The sequence below is a fragment of the Rhinopithecus roxellana genome, chromosome 10 (genome assembly GCF_007565055.1).
Source record: "Rhinopithecus roxellana isolate Shanxi Qingling chromosome 10, ASM756505v1, whole genome shotgun sequence".
Lineage (NCBI taxonomy): Eukaryota > Metazoa > Chordata > Mammalia > Primates > Cercopithecidae > Rhinopithecus > Rhinopithecus roxellana.
The window spans coordinates 12,266,905-12,289,845 of NC_044558.1; the positions used below are offsets into that span (position 1 = coordinate 12,266,905).

The following is a 22,941-nucleotide window of genomic DNA, read 5'->3' on the forward strand; positions in this document are numbered from 1 at the left end:
CTGGGTGCTCCTGTATTGGGTGCATATATATTTAGGATAGTTAGCTCTTCTTGTTGAATTGATCCCTTTACCATAATGTAATGGCCTTCTTTCTCTCTTTTGATCTTTGCTGGTATAAAATCTGTTTTATCAGAAACTAGGATTGCAACCCCTGTCTTTTTCTGTTTTCCATTTGCTTGGTAGATCTTCCTCCATCCCTTTATTTTGAGCCTATGTGTGTCTCTGCACGTGAGATGGGTCTCCTGAATACAGCATACTGATGGGTCTTGACTCTTTATCCAATTTGCCAGTCTGTGTCTTTTAATTGGACCATTTAGCCCATTTACATTTAAGGTTAATATTGTTATGTGTGCACTTGATGCTGTCATTATGATGTTAGCTGGTCATTTTGCTTATTAGTTGATGCAGTTTCTTCCTAGCATCGATGGTCTTTACATTTTGGCATGTTTTTGCAGTGGCTGGTACCAGTTGTTCCTTTCCATGTTTAGTGCTTCCTTCAGGAGCTCTTGTAGGGCAGGCCTGGTGGTGACAAAATCTCTCAACGTTTGCTTGTCTATAAAGGATTTTATTTCTCCTTCACTTACGAAACTTAGTTTTGCTGGATATGAAATTCTGGGTTTAAAATTCTTTTCTTTAAGAATGTTGAATATTGGCCCCCACTCTCTTCTGGCTTGTAGAGTTTCTGCCGAGAGATCTGCTGTTAGTCTGATGGGCTTCCCTTTGTGGGTAACCCCACCTTTCTCTCTGGCTGCCCTTAACATTTTTTTTCCTTCATTTCAACTTCGATGAATCTGACAATTATGTGTCTTGGAGTTGCTCTTCTCAAGGAGTATCTTTGTGGCATTCTCTGTATTTCCTGAATTTGAATGTTGGCCTGCTAGGTTAGGGAAGTTCTCCTGGATAATAGCCTGCATAGTGTTTTCCAACTTGGTTCCATTCTCCCCGTCACTTTCAGGTACACCAATCAGACGTAGATTTGATCTTTTCCAATAATCCCATACTTCTTGGAGGTTTTGTTCATTTCTTTTTAGTCTTTTTTTCTCTAAACTTCTCTTCTTGCTTCATTTCATTCATTTGATCTTCAATCACTGATACTCTTTCTTCCAGTTGATCGAGTCAGTTACTGAAGCTTGTGCATTGTCATATAGTTCTCGTGTCATGGTTTTCATCTCTCTCAGGTCGATTATGGACTTCTCTGCATTGGTTATTCTAGTTATCCATTTGTCAAATCATTTTTCAAGGTTTTTAGTTTCTTTGCTCTGCGTTCGTAGTTCCTTCTTTAGCTCTGTGAAGTTTGATTGACTGATGGCTTCTTCTCTCGACTTGTCAAAGTCATTCTCCATCCAGCTTTGTTCCGTTGCTGGTGAGGAGCTGCGTTCCTTTTGAGGGGGAGAGGCACTGTGATTTTTTGAATTTTCAGTTTTTCTGCATGCTTTTTCCCCATCTTTGTGGTTTTATCTACCTTTTTCGTCTTTGATGATGGTGACGTATAGATGGGGTTTTGATGTGGATGTCCTTTCAGTTTGTTAGTTTTCCTTCTAACACTCAGGACCCTCAGCTGCAAGTCTGTTGGAGTTTGCTTGAGGTCCACTCCAGACCCTTTTTGCCTGGATATCAGCAGTGGAGTCTCAATTAAAAATGCAGAAATCACCCATCTTCTGTGTCGCTCACACTGGGAGCTGGAGGCTAGAGCTGTTCCTGTTCAGCCATCTTGGTGCCCAATCTCAAGTAAAATAATTTTTAAACGACCAAGGTGGATAACTGACTGTTCAGAAATAAATAGAACTATTTGGTGTAAACTGCAGATGAGGCTTGCTTAGATGGGCTGACAGAGATGAAAGTGATGAAACTGGTTGCAGCAGGAAATTATTTTGAAGCTTGAACATCACAATGATAACAAAGCTTATTTGACTAGATATAATGTGATGTAAGGGGAAAACAGAAGAGTCAAGAATAAATCCTTGTTTGATTAATTAGATGAATACTTTACCAAGACCAAATAGAGTTGGAAGAGGAGTAAATTTGTAGTTCTAGGAGGGAAGAGGCAGAGGTAGGAGAAACCCAAGGAGAGAGCTGGAGGTTCCTGGAAAGACTGATAGAGTGTTCCCAAAAGAACGGTAAACTGCCAAGGGGTCACAGGAGATGCAGAACTGAGAACTGATTCCTGAAATGAGTGGAATGGAGGCAGTAGACCACCCTGACAGACTTGGAGTGGAAAGAACAAAAGCATCTTTAATGTGTGTTTAAAAAAAATGGAAGTGAGGGGATTGGGAAAGAATCACATACATATGTTTCAAGAACTTTTGCAATAAAAATGGCAGACAAATAATATGGTAGGAAAGAAGCACTAAGAGTCGTAGGAGACCTCTGTAGAAATGGGTGATGTTTCAGCAGGCTTTTGCTGATTGAAGTAATCCCATAGAGCATAGGATGTAAGAATCAGGAGACAAAGGGGTCACGTGCAGAAGCAAAATCCTTAATTGCGTAATGTGGTTCAGTATCAAGAGGGAAGGTAAGAGATAGAGGTAGGGAGGCTTCACCTAAGATAATAGGAGAGAAGCCAGAGAACTGTGATTGAACTGAATGTGGTTACTCAACTTGGTGGTGCACACAGCGAGATCCTTCTATTCTGATTTTTCTGAACTTCTTAGTGAATTATCTGAGGCTATCAGAGGGCACAGGAGCAGTTTTCTAATATTGAACCTTCCTTGCTTGAGAAGCAGACATGCCGATATCTGCAAGGTTTTTGGTGTGTATGTTACCTCATTAATCTCCATACTCTAAGGTAGCTGTTATGATTCTTCTCATTTTAGATGAGGAAATTCAAGCTCTGAGAGACCAAGTAGCTTTTTAAGAGTCCAGAGCTAGCAAGAAAAAGATTTATGTCTTAACTAAAATCTGAGAGCTTCCCAATTCTTTGCTCCTTAAAGTCATGCTGCCTCCTTAGTGAAATCCATTCAGGTTTCATTAAAGAAAGGTGAGGAACATAGGGAGGGAGGAAAGTGATCACTGTTAAAATAGGGTAAATGGGATAGAGAGGATTCTGTGGATAAGAAGCATAGAGCCATACTCATTCCCTTGAAACCAAACTCAGTTTCTTAGAAATAATAAGGATTTCTTTTCGCTTATGTGATTTATTTTTCATTTGTTGTGTTTTTGTCCTTAAGATTACTGGAATATCAGTAAACAATCTGAAAATAATTTTAAAATTTCAATTGGTACTATAGAAGTCAGGGAAGGGCCAGGTGTGATGGCTTACGCCTGTAATCCCAAGATATTGGGAGGCTGAGGCAAGCAGATCACCTGAAGTCAGAAGTTCTAGCCTAGCCTGGCCAACAGGGTGAAACCCCATCTCAACTAAAATTACAAAAATTACCCAGGCATGATGGTGGGAACCTGTAATCCCAGCTACTGTGAAAGGTGAGGCAGGAGAATAGCTTCAACCCAGGATATGCAGGTTGTGGTAAGCCAAGATCACACCACTGCACTCCAACCTAGGTGACAGAGCAAGACTCCATCTCAGAAAAAGAAAAAAAAATAGAAGTCAGAGAAGGAGATAAACAGTAAAACATTTTTCATGGCAGCTGGCCAAATTAGGATTAAAGAGAAGGGAAGCTCCCTGGAAGCAACAGAGAGAAGGGGTCCTAGATGTTCTTATAATATGTTTTCGGTCCTCACATTCCACATTCACAAACACTGAGAAAGAGACACCACAATCAGAAATTGCAAGCTGATTATTTTATTGGTATATTGAAGTTAGAGCTATGACCACCTTCTTCCAATATCATGGCATTTGAATCATTTGAATCACTGTCATCTTCTTATTCAGTTTCTGAAACAAACAAACAAGGAAGTTCATAAACCAGACTTGACATGGCAGGAAATGTCTAATTTCTCACTGGTGTTACTGCAGTACAGTACATGAGAGCCCATCTTCTCTCCCCCAACCCTTCTACCCCTGTGATTCCTTCCTGATTTTTTTCTGTGTTCACTCTTTTGATGCCCTTGCACACAATGTGTTCCAAATTGTTGCTTAGAAGATGAAGAAAAAAGATCATCCTTAGGTTGTTATGACTCATTGCTGTTGAATTTGTTCAAGGATATATTTACACAGATGGTAACTGGCACGTATTCTATAATAGTGAGAAGCTGAAACCACCCTCAGTGTCCAGTGACAGGGACTGGTTAAGGAAATCATGGCAAAGCCACACAATGGAGTAGCAAAACCTTGTAAAAGCAAACAGAAAACCACTGAAGAGAGGTATTTAGCTCCATAAACTGATGAGGAAATTTTCAAAAAGTGTATTTTTAAATGACTAACATATATACCTGCATATAAGTTACATTATTAGTGGTACGGGAAAAGAATGCTATATGTCTGTGCACACATAAATATTTCAAAGAGAAGATGCCATAAAGTCAACAGTGGTAGCTTTTTGAAGGAAGGTGGGTAGGATGAGTTATGCCTTTAAAATTAGCTTCATATTTTTCCATTCCATTAGATATCTTTTGTTAGCTTAATCATGTACTTATTGAAAAGGAAGTATCTAAAAAATGAGACACCTTTTAGCTGCTGAATGTTCAGGGACCACTTGGCAGGAATACTGGACTAAAGAGGCTGGTGTGAGGCAGGACTGAGCAAACAGTGCTCAGGTGAAAACTTTAAATGGGAGGTCTCTGAGTTTGTGGACAGAAAACAGCACCAAGAATGAACATGGTACTACTTCCTCATTGCCAGCACAATTTGAGACAGATTATATGGTATGTTGTTTCTCAACATCAGAATTCCTTAAAGAGTTTGTTAGAAATACAAGGTCTTGTTACCCTATTCCAGAGTATCTGGATACAAATCTTTAGAAATGGGTTCCAGGACAATACAATATCAATGGGCTTTTAGTTGATTCATTGGCACAATAAAGTCAGAGAACTGTAGCACTTAGAGCACTTGGTGAACATAAACAGGAATCATACCTGTCATTGAACCTCGATTACTGGGGAGGCTGTCCCTGGGGAGGCCTGGATGGTCTGCCACCTTGACGAGGTGGAGGTGGTCCCTGGGGCTTTCCAGCAGGAGGTGGTGGAGGCTGCTGGGGATTGCCTCCTGGTGGGGGTGGTCCTTGTGGCTTTCCTGGAGGTGGGGGACCTTGAGGTTTGTTGCCTCCTTGTTGGGGTGATCCTTGTGGCTTTCCACGAGTAGGTGGGGAACCTTGGGACTGGTTGCCTCCTTGTGGAGGTGTTCCGTCTGGCTTTCCTGGACGAGGTGGGGGACCTTGAGACTGGTTGCCTCCTTGTGGGGGTGGTCCGTCTGGCTTTCCTGGATGAGGTGGGGGACCTTGGGACTGGTTGCCTCCTTGTGGGGGTGGTCTGTCTGGCTTTTCTTGACGAGATGAGGGACCTTGGGACTGGTTGCCTCCTTGTGGGGGTGGTCCGTCTGGCTTTCCTGGACGAGGTGGGGGACCTTGGGACTGGTTGCCTCCTTGTGGGGGTGGTCTGTCTGGCTTTCCTGGATGAGGTGGGGGACCTTGGGACTGGTTGCCTCCTTGTGGGGGTGGTCCGTCTGGCTTTCCTGGACGAGATGAGGGACCTTGGGACTGGTTGCCTCCTTGTGGGGGTGGTCCGTCTGGCTTTCCTGGATGAGGTGGGGGACCTTGGGACTGGTTGCCTCCTTGTGGGGGTGGTCTGTCTGGCTTTCCTGGATGAGGTGGGGGACCTTGGGACTGGTTGCCTCCTTGTGGGGGTGGTCCGTCTGGCTTTCCTGGACGAGGTGGGGGACCTTGGGACTGGTTGCCTCCTTGTGGGGGTGGTCCTTCTGGCTTTCCTGGAGGAGGTGGAGGACACACAGCATTCACTGAATAGCTGCAGCAAATTTTTACTGTAACGCAGCTAAATGGGGAAATGCACAAAAATGAGACCCAGACACTTATTTCTTTGCATTTTCAGTGAAGTAATAAAACTCTGGAGTGGAACGCTGGGAAAGAATGAAGCAGTTGAGGGGATCTCAGTATAAGGAGGAGTCAGAATAAGGACACTGCCCAGTTCTCTGTCATCTCCCAAGTAGGCACTCCTGGCCAGGGGGAAGTCAACCCACTCCTGTTGTCATCTAAGACAAGCATCTCTGCTATTCAATTTGATGGCCCTGCCCATGGTCCCCAAAATCAAGGTTGCATGAAGATTGCCTATGTTATTAGGGGGACTAACATTAATCAATTCCTGAAAGGAAAATGTTGATGAGAAAACACTGGAGAACTGATCAGTTCATGAGCAGAAGAAGATAGTCAAAAGAGATTGAGAATGAATTGGGTTTTACCTGATTTTAGGGAGGGAGATTCTTCCTGGATCACATCTAGAAGAGAAGCACAGGGTGATGGGAAAAGTTACACCTCGAATCTGTCAAGACTCACAAGTGTTCTACGGGGAAAAGGGTCTTCTCACCAGTCCCCATGCCTCCCCTTGGTTAACTCGTCAGCCACCATCTGTGAAGCTGCTGAAAAGGGAGGAAGGTGTAAGGGGAGGCACGGTTATGACACAGAGCAACAACCACGAACTCAACATAGAAGAGCCCCATTTTTTCCTCCCTAGAATCCCTCAAGACTTAATGCTAATTTAGTTTACACAAGCCAGGTACTTCAATGTAATATTTTGGTATTCTTATGCCCTCCATCTCCTATAAATACATTGCTTATGTACACAAGATTTCTCAATTTGGATAACCAGAAGTAATCATTTCAATACAATCTTACCCATACCACTCCCAGCACATTGAAATACTGCATGTAGAGGAGACAAAAATTACAATAATTGGCTCAGATATTTCTATATCTGTAGTTAGGCACAGGCAAGTGTTTTATCCAGTTCTGCCTCCTCTGCAGTATCTCTGATGTGTGTTTATCTCCATCGTTGATGCTGATCCACCAGGTATAGCAAGGCCACCATCATGCCTGTGTACTTACTGAGATCAGTATAGGATGCTCACAGCTGGACTTGCCTGAATCTGCCTTGCATTCTCCACTGCATCCTTCAGAGCACAGTCATATCTCTCTATAAATGCAAATCTTACCTTCCCATTCCCCTGGTACAAATTCTTTATTGGATTTTCATTGTGCATTAAATAAATTAGAAGCCCTTGGTGTGGAATGAGGGCACAACAGGTCTCCTGATCCTGGGCATGAAAACTCCGTGGCCCCATCTGTGTTTTCATTCTCCTCTCTTCCCCATAATTATAATTATTACCTCCTAAGCCCCAAGCAGAGTCACCGCATCATCTCCCCCTTCTGTTTTACCTTCACTTAAGCTCCGAGCTGGACTCAAGGCCAGCAGGGCCACTGACAGCAAAATCAGCAGCATCTTGCAGGAGGCTCTGGAGTTGCTCCCAACTCTGTGCTGGGAGAAACATGGCAACTCCCTTTATAAAGAGAAGCAGAACAATGACACCTTTGAGCTCCACACTGAATGGGCCTTGCCACCTCAGAGACTGGGTTCTGCTTTGCTCACTGCAGGTCAGGTGCATCCCTTATTTCTCTCTGGGACTCTAGCCCAGAGGAATGGGTTGGGTTGGAATTTGTTGGTGACTTATTTCTAGAAGGTACAACTATGACTTGAACGAAGGTTTTAAATGAACTAGGTCCAAGCAATCAGCACTGTGTCATAATTGAACTTCAGACATCAGTAGAGTTTCAATCTTTTTGGTAAGACTATTGTCCACTTTCCACTCTGTTATTTATTTCTGGATATGTGTGTGTGGGCATCACACCCAGCAGTGACAATAATCAGTATCTCTGGTCTTTTTACAGCCTATTTCCACCTCTTGTGATGTGTGTACAGATAGTATCACATTTAGCTAAAGTCTTGATGCGATAGAGATGGTTTCTGCCATCTGTGAGATGTGTGAAGACAGCACACTCCTGGGCACACATAGATGACGGAAAGCTGCCCTGCAGCCTTCTCATGCTACAGGTATTGTTCAAGAATCTCTGGATCTCACTCAGCTCGGGCAAGGCTTGTTGTGCAACACAGGAAGGCCAAAATTGTGTATTTTAAAGTATCTTTAGGAGTTAATGCAAAATGGACACGGAAACCATGAGGAAATATCTAGAACTGAGAAAACTGAATATATAGTTTCTTGCAGGAGCCATGCGATATCATGTCGCCAAAACTTACTTCATGCTCTTCACTTTCTCTAGAATATTCTATAAAATTCACCCTCTGCTTCATTTCTTTTAAGAATTGTATTGAATTCCTACCTCTGATAATTAAGTGGCTACAATTCTACATTCAGATAAGGTAATCAGATACGCCCATCAAAGCTTCAATTGCATTGTGTTGGTTTTCTTGGTTTAGTCAGTATTTGTGTTATCTGTTTTCTCAGATTGTTCTTCCACAAGGAGTGTTTTTTTTTTTCCCCCAATATGCTGATATGCATTCCTCCTTACGTTCTTTCTGGTACTTCTTTGTTCATATTTTATTTTCTGAGTCAAGCTCATTATGTGTAATTTTCTTTATGTATCTGACTTTTCCCACCATTAATGTGGTGAGATTTCCTTTATTTGATCTTCTAAGTAATAAGCTATAATACTCACCACCTTTGTTTCATTCTTGTTCGTGTAATTTCACAATAAATGTTGTGTTTCCAAAAAGCCCTATCAGAGATCTGCATTGTTAGCACTTCTTTCAGCTGCTGATTCTTTTAAATCCCTGTTATTTCTAGTAAATCCCTGCTCATCAGTTCATGGAGTATACAGGCTAGTCACTATCAACAGCAGTCATTTACCACTTAGACTTTCTGAGTGTCTTGTGTTGACATTTTGTGCATGACTGGTGTTAATTTAAGGACAGCTTGGTTGGAGGTATGATGGGGGCAGAGAGCGTGTGTGACAGTAAATCCTAAAGACAGGCCTCTTCAGCATTGTGGATGAGTGGATCCTGGGCTGTGCAGATGAGGGTCTGGTCTGGCCCTTCTGAAGAGTTGTGGGTAATAGTAAAGGGAGACTTCCTAATACCAGACACTTTGCTACAGATAACTTGGCCCTTTCAAGGGAACCAGGAAGTTTGCTATTTTCCCTGATAAAAATATAGACATACTTGAAAGGGAAATATATTATTAATTGGCAATTTCTTCTGGCTCTACAGAGAGTGGACCGGTTCTAACTAGTCTTCATGAGTTTTATCTTCGGCAGAGAGTAGTTGCTTGTGCCAGCAAGTCCCACTGTATTATTGAGATTTGTGTCTCTGGTCTCACCAGACACTATTTTCCATAGGAACTGGAGATGAACAATCCTGCCTACATATCCTAAGTTAGACCATCAGGTAGCAAAGGGATGTCAGAGACAAGGAGCAGCAAAGAGACCAGGCTGACATTACGTGATATTGTCACCAACTGAGGTTGCTGCAGGCCTGACACAAAGACTTGTCTTTGGCAGGAGAGTATAGGAAGACTATAGAAATACCCCTAAAAGTCACTCACCTCAGGCCCTTTCCCTGACCTTCTCCAATGTCAGCAGTGAGTAAAGTTTATCAGGAAACATAAATATCAGCTATACACTCACCAGACAAAACAAAAACAGAAGTGATTGAAAGGTGGAAACTGACACTGTCTGTGAGTGAGGGTGGGTGAAAGGGAGAAGCCAGACTGCTGCAGGAGCTTGGGCATCTAGACGTGAGTGGCAACCCTCAGCTCTCCACTTGCCTCCATGTTCATATTCTGAGGTCCTGAAGGAACAGTCTGCAGCATATGAAATTTTAGGAAACACAATTCAGCTCTCATAACAGCTCCCATCCTTTCCTAAGTCAAGTGTTCAATGGTTCAAAAATCCTGACTCCCTTCAGGCACTGCCCTTTAGCAAACCGAGTTGCCTCCACTTTCAACACTCATCCCAAACAGAACCACTTGTGTAATCTTTACTAGAAGGTGATAGTTCAGGCCATGATGCTCTCTCCTGAAGGACTTTAATATCTTCAGCTGCTCTTGATAACATTCCTACCAGCACATCCTATATCTCTTCCCCTCACATCAGTCAGGGTGATCTTTGAAAAGTAGGAATTAGATCATAACACTTTTGTGCTTCAAATGCTCTTAGGATTTTCTTCTGCACTTGTGATAAGATCCAAATTTCATGACTCAGCTCTCTCACACCCATACATCTCCCTCTTTTTGAAGACTAGGAAGTTCTGTGAATAGAACTGAAAGCAGAATCTTCTGTGTTCATTGCATAAACCAACCATTCTGATAATACCATTGTGTGTGCGAATTCAGCTTTGCTTTGAATTGTCTAAAACCTCTAGTTACACTGATGTAATGGTCATTTTATATTATATGTTATATGATAATATATCATATATATTATATGATGGTCACCTTTATATTTTTATTCCATGATGATGCTCTCTAAACATGTATTTCACAATTATTTGAGCATATTTATATTCTTTCCATTTATCCTAGCAAAGGCTGATTAAAATAGAAAACATTTCCTTGGCATTTACTGTATGATATTCAATCTTCAGAACCATCATATTAAGGAGTTGTGATTATTACTATTATCTTAATTTTGTAGATGAGGTGACTTAGGTGCGTGCCTAGGTTCATATAAATGTAGTAAGTGGAATGGAAGGCAGAGTTCTTGCCTACTGTGCTCTACTGGTTACTTGCTCTTCATTCATTCATTCCTTTACAAGGAAGTGAAAGGAAATGAGATTCAGGGAATGAAAACAAGTTTCCCTTAGAATATTTTCAAGGTTAATTTTCCTGAGACTTTAATAGCTGAGGTGAGAAAAATTTATTTTCCTGAGTAAACATGTTTGTTTGAAATCATAATCATATTTAAAACATCTTCTAGTATTCTGCTTTACCCTTTGGATTTGTATAAAGACACTCAGAGGAATTAATTCCTTTTTTTTTCTAATTACAAAACCCTGTCAGTGTAGATCCTGTATGTACTTCCTTAATCCATGCTACATGCATTTTTCTTGGGTGGCACATTAGCACTGTCAAAATTTGTGTATGCCCTTTTAAACTGACTAAATTTGATCCTTCTAATCACAATGGATCTAACATTCTAGAAATCCAAGAGGGAGTCTGGTCAGAGAGATGTCTAAGAAAGGATAAATTGTACACCACTTACACAGCTTTCATCTTCTGCATGAAGATATCGCCTGTGTTCTGGCCCCAGAGCTGGTGTCCCACCCTCAGTGATTGGGGCCGTAGAAGACATTGGTCATCAGCCTAAGGTCAAGTGTCTGTAGCCTCAGCTCACCACTGTTATCACAATGTCAGTGTATTCTTCACCTTTCAGTTATACTTCCTATCAGTTCACAGAGAAGTACAATCACAATTTATCTCGTAAGAAATACAAAGCAATGTATATCACCCTCATATTTTTCTGATGATGTACCAACTCGGTAAGCTGATACATTTAAAAGAGGAATTTAGTTAAAGTGATTAATCAATGACTCATTTATTAAACAGATACACCTGTACTTATATCTTATAAAAGATATTGTCTCTTCTGCTTGAGAATCACAAATTATTATTGTATTTCATTGATATTGAAATCCACATGTTTGTATATTTATCATCTTGAAAATTGGGATGTGTGGTACATTGTGTTTTTATTTTTATTTTTATTTATTTCTTTATTTTTTGAGATAGATTCTTGCTCCGTTACCCAGGCTGGAGTGCAGTGGTGTGATCTCGGCTCACTGCAAGCTCCACCTCCCGGGTTCACGCATTCTTCTGCCTCAGCCTCCCAAGTAGCTGGGAGTACAGGCACCTGCCACCACGCCTGGCTAAGTTTTTATAGTTTTAGTAGAGACTGGGTTTAACCATGTTAGCCAGGATGGTCTTGATCTCCTGACCTCATGATCTGCCCACCTCGTCCTCCCAAAGTGCTAGGAGCATTGTGTTTTTAAAGTTGATCACGACAGAATCTCTCATCTAATGTTTTCTTCTTACAATGGTACCTTGACATCTTCTCTTGAAGGGGTGAGGTCTGTTTTTACCCCCTTGAGCTTGGGTAGAACTTACGGCCATGACAAATAGATTACATCAGAAGTGATACTGTGTGACTTTTGAGTCTAGATCATAGAAATGCCTTGCAAGTCCAAATTGTTCTTTATGGAACCTGCCACATGCCATGAGGAAGTCCATGCTGTGAGACAGAGATAGAACATTCATTTAAAAAATGATTGGATACAAAATTGTCTCTAAAAAATATTCAGTAACCAAGTTTGTTTCAGTGACCCAACTGCTATCTGTATCATATATTATATTTCCACACATGTGTGACTACATAGCTAAAGATTTACGGATTATTCCTTTCTACCTTGCATAGTGATGTTTCAGATGCCTTAGTTCTTCTAGTACTTACAACAGCATTTTGAGGACTTTTTGCATTTCTGTTCACTTTTCAAAGGTAGAAATAAAATCTTAATGTGAGTGAGTGACTTTCCCTAAGACATACACTTCATAGGGAACAGCATAAGACAATGCATGGAAAGAGAGAGAGAGAAATGAGAGAATGACCTTATTCATGAGAACAATATAAAACACCTAGGACCAAATAGCAAGAAATGCACGGGGTCAGGTGAAGAAAAATGACCAAACTTTGATGCAGAATATGCACTAACATGTATATACATGTAAATTTCTGCACAAGAAAACGTAATGTTCAAAAAGGACTAATTTTCAAGGCGTCCTCCTGAAAATTGCACCACGGTCCCCTGTTCATGTCTGATTTCACCTTTGCTGATTCACAAACTCTGTTATTTTTCTATTTGTCAGTCCAATTCCACAGTTTTGTTTGCATTTATTGTTTATTGTCATCTCTTCTTTCATTCTCTTCATCCTTGGGTATTACTTTCCTCTGTGCTTCTTTATTGTAATTTTTTGGGACATTGGGAAAGAGCAGAAATCAGTCCATGTGTTCAATGCACTGGGCCTTCCAATACTGTTAATATAGAGACAAATTCCTTATCACAATTTATAGCAGGTTCTACAGATGATCATTTTGTTTACGTCTCTTTCTGTTTAAGTGTATTCAAGTGACTTTACAAGACAGACTGCTATTACCTATGTTCCTAATTTTATCAGAAGAATCTGCCGCTGTCTCTTCTTCCCTGGCTGCATTAAATGTAACAGGACCATGAGTTGGTAATCACACGCATGTTTTTTACAACGTTATTGAGTAAACATCTAGCAACAATTTTAAATGATGAATACATTTTTATACTCTAATAGTCTAACAAATATAATTTTAATAACAAATGTATGTTGTTTCAAGTCTATTACTTATCCATCTTTAGAACTGCCAAAGCAAATCTCTCCATATTATAAAAAAATCTTTTGTGCCTTTTAGTAAACAGACATAGAAACAGAAGTTTATGACGTGATACATAAAGAGTTTCAATTTATCTTACATTTTTACTAACCTTATTTTTTAGCTAAACTTTTGTCTGTATTTGCAATTTCTTATTTCTTTTTTTTTTTTTTTTTTTTTTGAGACGGAGTCTCGCTCTGTCGCCAAGACTGTAGTGCAGTGGCCGTATCTCAGCTCACTGCAAGCTCCGCCTCCCGGGTTTACGCCATTCTCCTGCCTCAGCCTCCCGAGTAGCTGGGACTACAGGCGCCCGCCTCGTCGCCCGGCTAGTTTTTTGTATTTTTAAGTAGGGACGGGGTTTCACCATGTTAGCCAGGATGGTCTCGATCTCCTGACCTCGTGATCCGCCCGTCTCGGCCTCCCAACGTGCTGGGATTACAGGCTTGAGCCACCGCGCCCAGCCTGCAATTTCTTGATTGAAACTTGCCTTTGTAATTTTTATTGAGCAATTAAACACTTATTTAAATAGGCATCCTAAAAACGTTGACATATGGCTTTTGTCAGATTGGAATGATCTACAAGGGCTTCTGAAGCTTGAACTTTGGGGTCCTTCATGTGCACAGGCCCTTTCCAAGACCCTGTTTAGAGTGAACAGAATAAAAAGAGATTTAAAAGCTTCATGAACTAGCAGTGGTCTTCTTTATGCCACCTCCTTTACTCAAGCCTTTATGTGTTTTTCTGTATTCCACTAACCCATGGGGATCATAAAATTTCAAGACCATCTCCTCCCTAAAACAAATTCCAATCGTTTGAAGCTTATCTGAATTTTTTTTCTGAAAAGAAGACTTGGGAATACCTATAGAAGCAAGTTTCTAAATAATCTGATTCTTATGTCTACGAATAATGGCTACCTTCCAGCACTGTTATAAATGTACTGTGGGATTGCAGATTGTGCATGGAGGAATCTAAAGAATGTACTTTAGTGGTGACTGAGGGCCTATTTAAACGAGATATGGCTTTAGATTCTTGCTTTTCCACTAGTTTTTCCTCTGTAGAACATAATCCCTGCAGAATGGCACCTTCCCCTAGTATTTGTAGTGTCTCTACCTCTAAGCATGGAAGGAATGGTCAGTGTTAGCAATGTGTTCTTTCCTTTACAACTCAAGGCAGGGTAAGGAAAATTCTCATGCTTGACAGTAAAAGCAAGGGCAACTTCACGGCCCTAATCCATTTGGGCATTTCTGCTGGTGTCCTGGACCCATCTGTCTCCACACTTGTGTATCCAGAGATGGTTCTGACTGTGGCAATGACCAACACATGGAGGTTCTTTGATTTTTAGTAGAAAGAGTCATTTCCCCAGAGGTTTTCTCTTTAAATGAAGACATTCCTTCCCGGATTTCTAGGACATTTCACTGTTGTTTATTCTGAAGAGTCCATGACTGCAACGCCATGTAAGGCCATAGAGTTTTGTATTCTTTCTTTATTCCAGCTCTTTGGTTTTCCTTGGGAGGGATTCTACGACAGACTTACTAAGTGAGACTCTGGAACTCTTCCCCCATTTTGTACCCTTCTCACCTAGGCACCATGTTTGCTCAGTTGAGTCCACTCTTGGGGAGAAGAGAGAATATGGTGGTAGCTCATGAGGAGAGGTCCAGTTTGCAGCCACAGTCTAAGACTCAACTGAATAAACACCTGAATTTTAAGTTTCCCCAAAGTTGTGCAACAGCTTTAGGGGATCTTTAACCATTTTCCTCCTGTTACCTTTTGAATGCAGCAGAAACAAAAAGTGTTACATGGGAAGTTTGTTTCAGTTGTACCACCTGGTACTCCATTTACAATCATTTCCCAATCCTACTTGTTAATGAGCTATATAAAAGGAGATTTATTGACCACTTGTCATACATTTTGGTCAACATGCCAGCTATTGATATGTATTTTTTACATTATTAACTGAAGAAAAATGGATGCCTTTTACAAATGTTATAAGACTACAAAACAAAAATAAATCCAAAGGAACCAAATTAGGCTTGTAATCTAGAAGCCTAATAATTTCCCATCAGAACTGTCATATAATTACCCTGTTTGATAAGAGAAATGAGCAGAAACAACGTTGTGGTGAAGGACTGTGCTGAAGCTTTCACAGGGATTCATCTACTAAAGCTTTAGCTTTCTCAGAATATTCTCGGAATAAGCAGATATTGTCGTTCTCCAGAAAGTCAACCGGCAAAATGACTTGAGCTTTCCAATAAACTCTTGCCATGGCCTTTGTGCTCTCCTCATCCACTTTTGTTTTGAATGGACTTTTCAACTTGTTGGTAGCCATTGCTTTGATTGTATTTGTTTTCTGAGATTTACTGGTAAAGTCATGTGTTAACTTCTGTTATAATTCATTGAAGAAATGCTTATGGTCTTCATTGCTCATGTTGAAATTTTTAAGGAAAGTCCTCATCCACTTTTGTTTTGACTGGACTTTTCCACCTCTTGGTAGCCATTGTTTTGACTGTATTTGTTGTCTGGATTTTGCTGGTGAAATCCCGTGTTATCTCCTGTTATAACTCATTAAAGAAATGTTTACAGTCCTCATTGCTCATATTTAAATTTTTAGGTAAAGTTCTGCTCTTGTCTGTACTTGATCTTGGTGACACAGATTGGGCATCCATTAAGTGAAAAGTTTGCTAAACTTTAATCATTCAGTTAGAATCACGTAAACTGAACCAACTGAGAAGTCTGCAGTGTTGGCTATTGTGTGTGCTGCTAATCGTCACACATCTTCTCTTAGGGTATCAAGAAGATGAATGCATACCTTGCAATATGATGTAGATCATCTGTCACTGTAGGCTTTAGGTTCAACATTGCTTCATTCCTTCTTGAAATGAGGAGCTCCTCATTGAATTTGTGAACTGCTGACTTCTTCAACCAGTGTCAACTTACCATGTGCCAAGTAGGACAACTTTTTTGGACACCATCAGTGATTTCACCTTCTTCCACCCAAGCTTCACCATAAATCTGATGTTTCTACTCTAATTTAGGAGAGTAAATTAGAGTAGTAAATTTAGTAGAGAGCAACCATGTTGCTCTTCTAGAGGCTCTTTTGAAACAGCTACCTTATTTTTCTTGATGCCTCAAACTAGCTCCTATTCAGACATGTTATAGAAGATACTCTAATTTCATTTTGGTGCCAAAAAATGTGGAATCCATTCATGGTATTTCTTTTTCTTTTCTTTTCTTTTTTTTCTTTTTTTGGAGATGGAATCTCCATCTGTCACCCAGGCTGGAGTGCAATGGTGTGGTCTCAGCTCACTCTGCCTCCCAGGTTCACGCCATTCTCCTGCATCAACTGCTGGAGTAGCTGGGGCTATGGACGCCTGCCACTACCCCCGGCTAATTTTTTGTATTTTTAGTACAGACGGAGTTTCAAGGGTGGTCTTGATCTCCTGACCTCATGATCCACCGGCCTCGGCCTCCCAAAGTGCTGGGATTACAGGCGCGAGCCATCGTGCCTGGCCCATTCATTGTATTTCTTAATAGAATATACATTTTCCATCAACATTTTAAGAACCTGCTGCATAGAGGAAGGCATCCTAACACAGTAAGGTCTACTAGAGGTAACTTAGACTTTTCCAGCTGACTAGGCAGATTGGTTTCTTGTTTTTCTTTTAGCATAAATAGGAATGTTTTCTGAAGATGGGACATAAGACCAGTGGCAAAATATTCTCCAGCTACATGGAAAGTGTAACATTTGTAACTGAGATTCACATGCTTCAAGAGACAGAGTGCTTGGACCTAGTGGGTGTTCTGATGTTATTGAATGATTTTCTCTGGTTTCACCAAACATTATTTGGAAAGAGAAGCTGGCAATGAGCTGTCTGGCCTAGGCACCTTATGGTGGCCTGTCAGCTAGGGGAGAAACCCAAGAGAGTAGAAGCAGAGAGGGGAGTGCCACGCAGATGTGCCTCCTTGTGGGAGTCACTGGGGAAGCTGCAATCCTGGTTAGAGGCAGGCTACTCCTCGTCTGCTGAGTACAGGAAGACAGGAGGTGATGCTTCCAAATATCACTCAGCTCATGCCCTATTCCTGACCTTCTCCTATGTCAGAAATGCGTGAAAGAGATTAGCATATCAGGAAGGAGTAAATATCAGGTATCAAGCTACCAGAGACAACCAAAAGAGAGGTTACCAAAGAACTGAAGGAGACAGTGTCACTTAGGGTGAGGTCAAAGCAAGGAGCAGGACTGCAGCAGGAATTTAGGCACTTATCCATGACTCAAGGACCTTAGCAATCCACTTGCAATTTAAAATAAATGTAAACTTACCATGTTTCAAGCAAGACTCTTGATTTCTACTTCCTAAAACCTGCTGTCTCCTGAATTTCTTCATTATAACTGTCACAACAAAATATCACAGACTAGGTATTCTTCAACAACAGAAATTACTTTTTGACACTTCTGGATGCTCAAGTTCCACGAGGAAGGTGTCAGCAGGTTCAGTTCTTCTGGGTTCTGCCTGTTTGCCATCTACATATCTGCCTTCTTGCTCTGTTTCCCATGGGGATGCTTCTATACATACATAATTCTTGTGTCTCTCCATGTGAAAATTTCCAGTTCTTGTAAGGAATTTCCACTTCTTATGAGGACAGCCATCTTATTGGATTTAGTTCCACTGAAACTCCCTCATTTTAGCATGATCACCTCTTCTCAGGGCTGTTTTCTAATCACAATCTTAATCTAAGGAACAAGGGGTTGGCTGTGGATTTGTATATACCCATGCCTATCATATTTTACTGAATATTTGATTATATAGAGATTATTTCTTTGGAACTTTGAGCTGTGTGAAGACAACACAAACCTGGCCATTCATGGTTGACAGAAGGTTGGCCCTCAGCCTGGTCAGACTCACATGGATTGTCTAATATTCTTTGGATCTGGCTCTAGTCAGAAAAGTCTTGGTGTTGTAGGGTACAGGTGTCTGCATGCATTCTGTTGTTAATATTCATGGAGTGGTTAAAACAAAGTTGGCCACAAAAACTACCAAGGGCTTCTAGAAATGAACAGAACAAATACACAGTTCTTGAATGAGACATCCTATTTCATGTCTTCAAAAATTTTCCTTGCTCTACCCCTTTGTTAGAATGTTTGATCAGATTCAGTTTGGGCTTTACACCTTTTAGGACTTTTTTTTTTATACAGACTCTCGCTCTGTCACCCAGGCTGGAGTGTAGTGTTGTGATCATGGCTTACAGCATCTTTGAACTCCTGTACTCAGGGGAATCCCCCAGCTTCAGCCTCTTGAGTTGCTTGAATTACAGATTCATGACACCCCCCACGCCAATTTTTCTTTTTTTTAACTTTAATATTTTTTTGAAGAGATGGAGCCTCACTTCGTTGCTTAGGCTGATCTTGAACTCCTGGCCTCAAGGTATCCTCCCACCTTACTCTTCCAATTCCTGGGATAACAGGCATGAGTCACCACATTCAGTCTTTCTTCTAGGAAAAGTTTTTAATCACTCCCACTTATAATGAGTGGCCACAGTTACATACTCCAATTTATTATTTGAAATATGATGTGAATCATCTGTTGCTGTAGACTTTAGGTTCAACATTGCCTCACTCCTTCTTGAAATGAGGAACTCCTCGTTGAATTTGTGAACCGCTGACTTCTTCCACCAATGTCAACCTACCATGTCCCAAGTAGGACAACTTTTTGGACACCATCAATGATTTTATCTTCTTCCACCCAAGCTTCACCATAAATTTGATGTTTGTACTTACTTCAATTTTAGAAGAATTCAGGTTGCTCTTCTAGGGGCTCTTTTGAAACTGCTCTCTTATGTTTCTTAATGTCTCAGACTAGCTCCTGTTCAGACATGTTACAGCAAAACATTCTGATTTCATTTTGGTGCCAAAAAAATTGGAAGCCATTCATGGTATTTCTGAATAGAATATACATTTTTCATTCATGTTTTAACAGTCCACTGCATATAGGAAGGTGTCCTAATACAATAAGCTCTACTACAGGTAAATTAGATTTTTCAGCTGACTAGGCAGATTGGTTTCTTGTTTTTCTCCTAGCATACATAGGAATGTTTTCTGAAGATCTAATATAATACCAGTGGCCAAATATTCTCTAGCTACATGGAAAGTTTAACATTTGTAACTGAGATTCACATGCCTTAAGAGAGACACAGAGTGCTTGGGCCAACCAGGTGTCCTTATATATTATTGAATGATTTTCTCTGGTTTCATCAAACATGATTTGGAAAGAGAAGCTGGCGATGAGCAGTCTGGCCTAGGTAGCTTATGGTGGCCAATCAGGTAGGGAAGAAATGCAAGAGAGAAGAAGCAGAGGGGAGGGGAGTGCCAGGCAGATGTGACTCTGTGTTAGTCACTGGGGAAGCTGCAGTCCTGGTTGGAGGCAGGATTCGCCTCATCTGCTGAGTACAGCCAGACAAGAGGTGATGCTTCCAAATATCACTCAGGTCATGCCCTGACCCTCTCCTGTGTCAGAAATGAGTGAAGAGATTAGCATATCAGGAAGGAGTAAATATCAGGCATCAAGCTACCAGAGATAACCAAAACAGAAGTTATCAAAGAACTGAAGGAGACAGTGTCACTGATTTAGGATGGGGTCAAAGCAAGGAGCAAGATGGCAACAAGAGACAAGGCACTTGTCCATGAGTCAAGGACCTCAGCAATCAACTTACCATTTAAAATAAATGTAAACTTACCATGTGCCAAGCAGGACTCTTGATTTCTCCTAAAACCGGCTCCCCCTGAATTTCTTCATTATAGCTGTCAAAACGAAATATCACAGACTAATATTCTTAAGCAACAGAAATTACTTTTCAACACTTCTTGATGCTGAAGTTCCACAAGGAAGGAGTCAGCAGGTTCAGTTCTTCTGGGCCCTGTCTGTTCAGCACCTAGATATCTGCCTTCTTGCTGGGTCCTCCCATGGGGCTGCATCTGTGCCTATGTACTTCTTGTGTCTATGTGCAAATTTCCAGTTTTTAGAAGGAATTTCTAAGGACACTTATCTTATTGGATTTAGTTCCACTGCAATTCCCTCAGTTTAGCTTGATCACCTTTCTTAGGGCTGTTTTCTAAACACAATCATATCCTAAGGAACAAGAGGTTGGCTGTGGATTTTTGTGTAACTATGCCTATCATATTTTGCTAAATATTTGATTATATAGAGATTATTTATTTGGAACTTTGAGCTGTGTGAAGACAACACAAACCTGGTCATTCATGGCTGACAGAAATTTGGCCGTCAGCCTGGTCAGATCCACATCGATTGTCTGATAGTCTTTGGATCTGGCTCCAACCAGAAAAGTCTTGGTGTAGGATACAGGTGTCTAACGTATTCTATTATTAATATTCATGGAGTGGTTAAAGCAAAGTTGGCCACAAAAACTACCAGAGGTTTGTAGAAATGAGCAGAATGAATATAAGTTCTTGAATGAGCCACGCTATTTCATGTCTTTAAGAGTTTTTCCTTGCTCTTCCCCTTTATTAGAATATTTGCTCAGACTCAGCTTGGGCTTTGCATCTTACAGGAATATATAATTACAGGCTCTCAGTTTGTCACCAAGGCTGGAGTGTGGTGTCGTGATCATGGCTTACAACATCCTTGAACTCCTGTGCTCAGGGGATTCCCCTCACTTCAGCCTCTTGAGTTGCTTGAATTACAGGTTCATGACAGCCATCATGCCCGTTTATTTTTTAAAAATTTATTTTAAAATTCTTTTGAAGAGATGGAGCCACAATTTGTTGCTCAGGCTGGTCTTGAACTCCTGGCCTCAAGGGATCCACTCGCCTCACCCTCCCAAAGTCCTGGGATAACAGGCATGAGCCACCACATTCAGTTGTTCTTCTAGGAAAAAATTTTAATCACTCCCACTTACAATGAGTGGCCACAATTATATATTCCAATAAGATAGTCTGGAACCCCATAAAAGCCTCAAGGGTATTACATTGATCTATTTCTTAGTGCCTGTGATATCTGTCTCCCAGAGTATTCTTCCATACAGAAATTTTTTTTCATTTTTGCTATATTCTGAAACTAATTTCTCCCCACTCTCTTTCTAAAATGCTTTTGTTGACATTTTGTGTTCTAAATAATCTTCCCTGTGTTTGTTTTTCATCTTACATCTGGCTTATTTTAAAATAAATTTTGGGAAATTTTTGAAATCTAATCGTCTAAGTAAGCATCCATAATTCTTCTTACTCCTTTCATTTTATTTTTGTTTTTAAAATTTGTATCAAGATACTGTCTTTCCTAAGTCTTTTTACTGAGTTTGTGTTAATGGCTCACTTTTCATCTGCTGACTTTTCTGTTATATCAAGTAGTTCCTGCCCATCGTTTCATCTTTTTCAAGGAAAGTATAGGTAAGTCAGTCTTAACAGCTGCCACTTACCATTTCAGGCCTTGAATAAGTCTTGTGGCATCATTCAGTTTTTGCTCAGGGATAGTGATAACTTCAGGATACCTTGTTAGAGGTTTTGTGTGTGGGGCTGCAACTGGAAACCCTAAAGACAGGCCACATGATCATTTGGATGAGAAGATCCTGTGTTGTACACATTAGAATCTGCTCCTGCTCTTCCAGATGGGTTTGAAATACACAGGATTTCAAAACGTTTGTGGAAGAATGTAATTACAGTATGAAAGTAGACAATATAAACTTTATTCTTAACATAAGCTCCACCACATTCAAGAAGGTTTGCAAGTCATGATACAAGTCATGTAGCCTATCTATAAAGAATTGAGGGTCTTGGGAATTTCACCATATAAATGCAGTCTTTTCACATTATTAACTGAAGAAAACAGCATACACATTAAAGATATTTTAATCTTTGAAAAAAAAAAAAAGAAGTCCAAAGATACTGCGTCAGTACTGTAATTTGGATGCCCAGTGATTTTCTTTTTTTTTTCTTTTTTCTTTTTTTTCTTTTATTTTTTACTTCCATAGGTTGGGGAACAGGTGGTGTTTGGTTGAGTGAATAAGTTCTTTAGTGGTGATTTGTGAGATTTTGGTGCACCCACCACCCGGGGGTGTATACACTGCACCCAATTTGTAGTCTTTTATTCATCACTCCCTTTTCGTCATTTCCTTCTGAGTTCCCAAAGTCCATTCTGTCATTCTTATGCCTTTACATCCTCATAGATTAGCTCCCATTTATAACTGAGAACATATGATGTTTGGTTTTCCATTCATAAGTTACATCACTTAGAATAATAACATCAACTTCTGAGACACTTCGGAGACAGCCAAAACTTTAGCAGATAAATGCCTAGAAAAGCTTCAGCAGAGGGTCCTTGTCCATCACAACAGTGCTCCTGCTTATCAATCTCATGAAACAAGAACAATTTTACCAGACATTTGATGGAAAACCACTAGGCATCCAATCTCATCCATTTTTCTGCCAAAGATTTGGCTAATTCTCTCCAAAGTCCAAACTCTCTCATAAGTGGTTGTTACCATTCTTTGACCCTCCAGAAAGTTAACAACCAAAATACCTTGAGCATCCAAAAACACTGTTGGCGTGATATTTGCTTTTGTCGCATTTACTTAGACTAGACCACTGTCACCTCTTGGTAGCCATTGCTTTGACTGTGTTTGTCCCTTCGAATGC

The 22,941-nt window shown here is 40.5% G+C and overlaps 1 protein-coding gene across 5 annotated transcripts; it reads right to left on the bottom strand.

The window, feature by feature from the left end:
• Positions 1-3,716: 3,716 nt before the first annotated feature.
• On the bottom strand, positions 3,717-7,376 carry LOC115900007 (basic salivary proline-rich protein 3-like). 5 transcript variants are annotated; one of them, XM_030939474.1, is made up of 6 exons: positions 7,281-7,358; positions 6,308-6,343; positions 5,396-5,818; positions 5,285-5,332; positions 4,972-5,221; positions 3,724-3,832 (listed from the first exon to the last, which is right to left on the bottom strand). In XM_030939474.1, exons 1-5 carry the CDS (start codon positions 7,342-7,344, stop codon positions 4,989-4,991), a joined length of 804 nt encoding a protein of 267 aa, XP_030795334.1. In that variant the 5' UTR covers positions 7,345-7,358; the 3' UTR covers positions 3,724-3,832; positions 4,972-4,988. The 5 variants fall into 5 exon arrangements, with proteins under 5 accessions (XP_030795333.1, XP_030795337.1, XP_030795334.1 ...); XM_030939477.1 differs by lacking the exon at positions 5,285-5,332 and having other exon boundaries at positions 3,720-3,832; positions 4,972-5,206; positions 7,281-7,376; XM_030939473.1 differs by having other exon boundaries at positions 3,717-3,832; positions 4,972-5,818; positions 7,281-7,376.
• Positions 7,377-22,941: the final 15,565 nt, after the last annotated feature.

Bases quoted from the DNA above. Each gene is read 5' to 3' on its own strand.
- LOC115900007 (XM_030939473.1), bottom strand. From the start codon at position 7,344: ATGCTGCTGATTTTGCTGTCAGTGGCCCTGCTGGCCTTGAGTCCAGCT. The intron at 6,344-7,280 runs GTAAAACAGAAG...CTTCTCTTCTAG, and splicing joins AGCTCGGAGCTTAAGTGAAG to ATGTGATCCAGGAAGAATCT. The intron at 5,819-6,307 runs GTAAAACCCAAT...CACCTCCTCCAG, and splicing joins ATCTCCCTCCCTAAAATCAG to GAAAGCCAGAAGGACCACCC.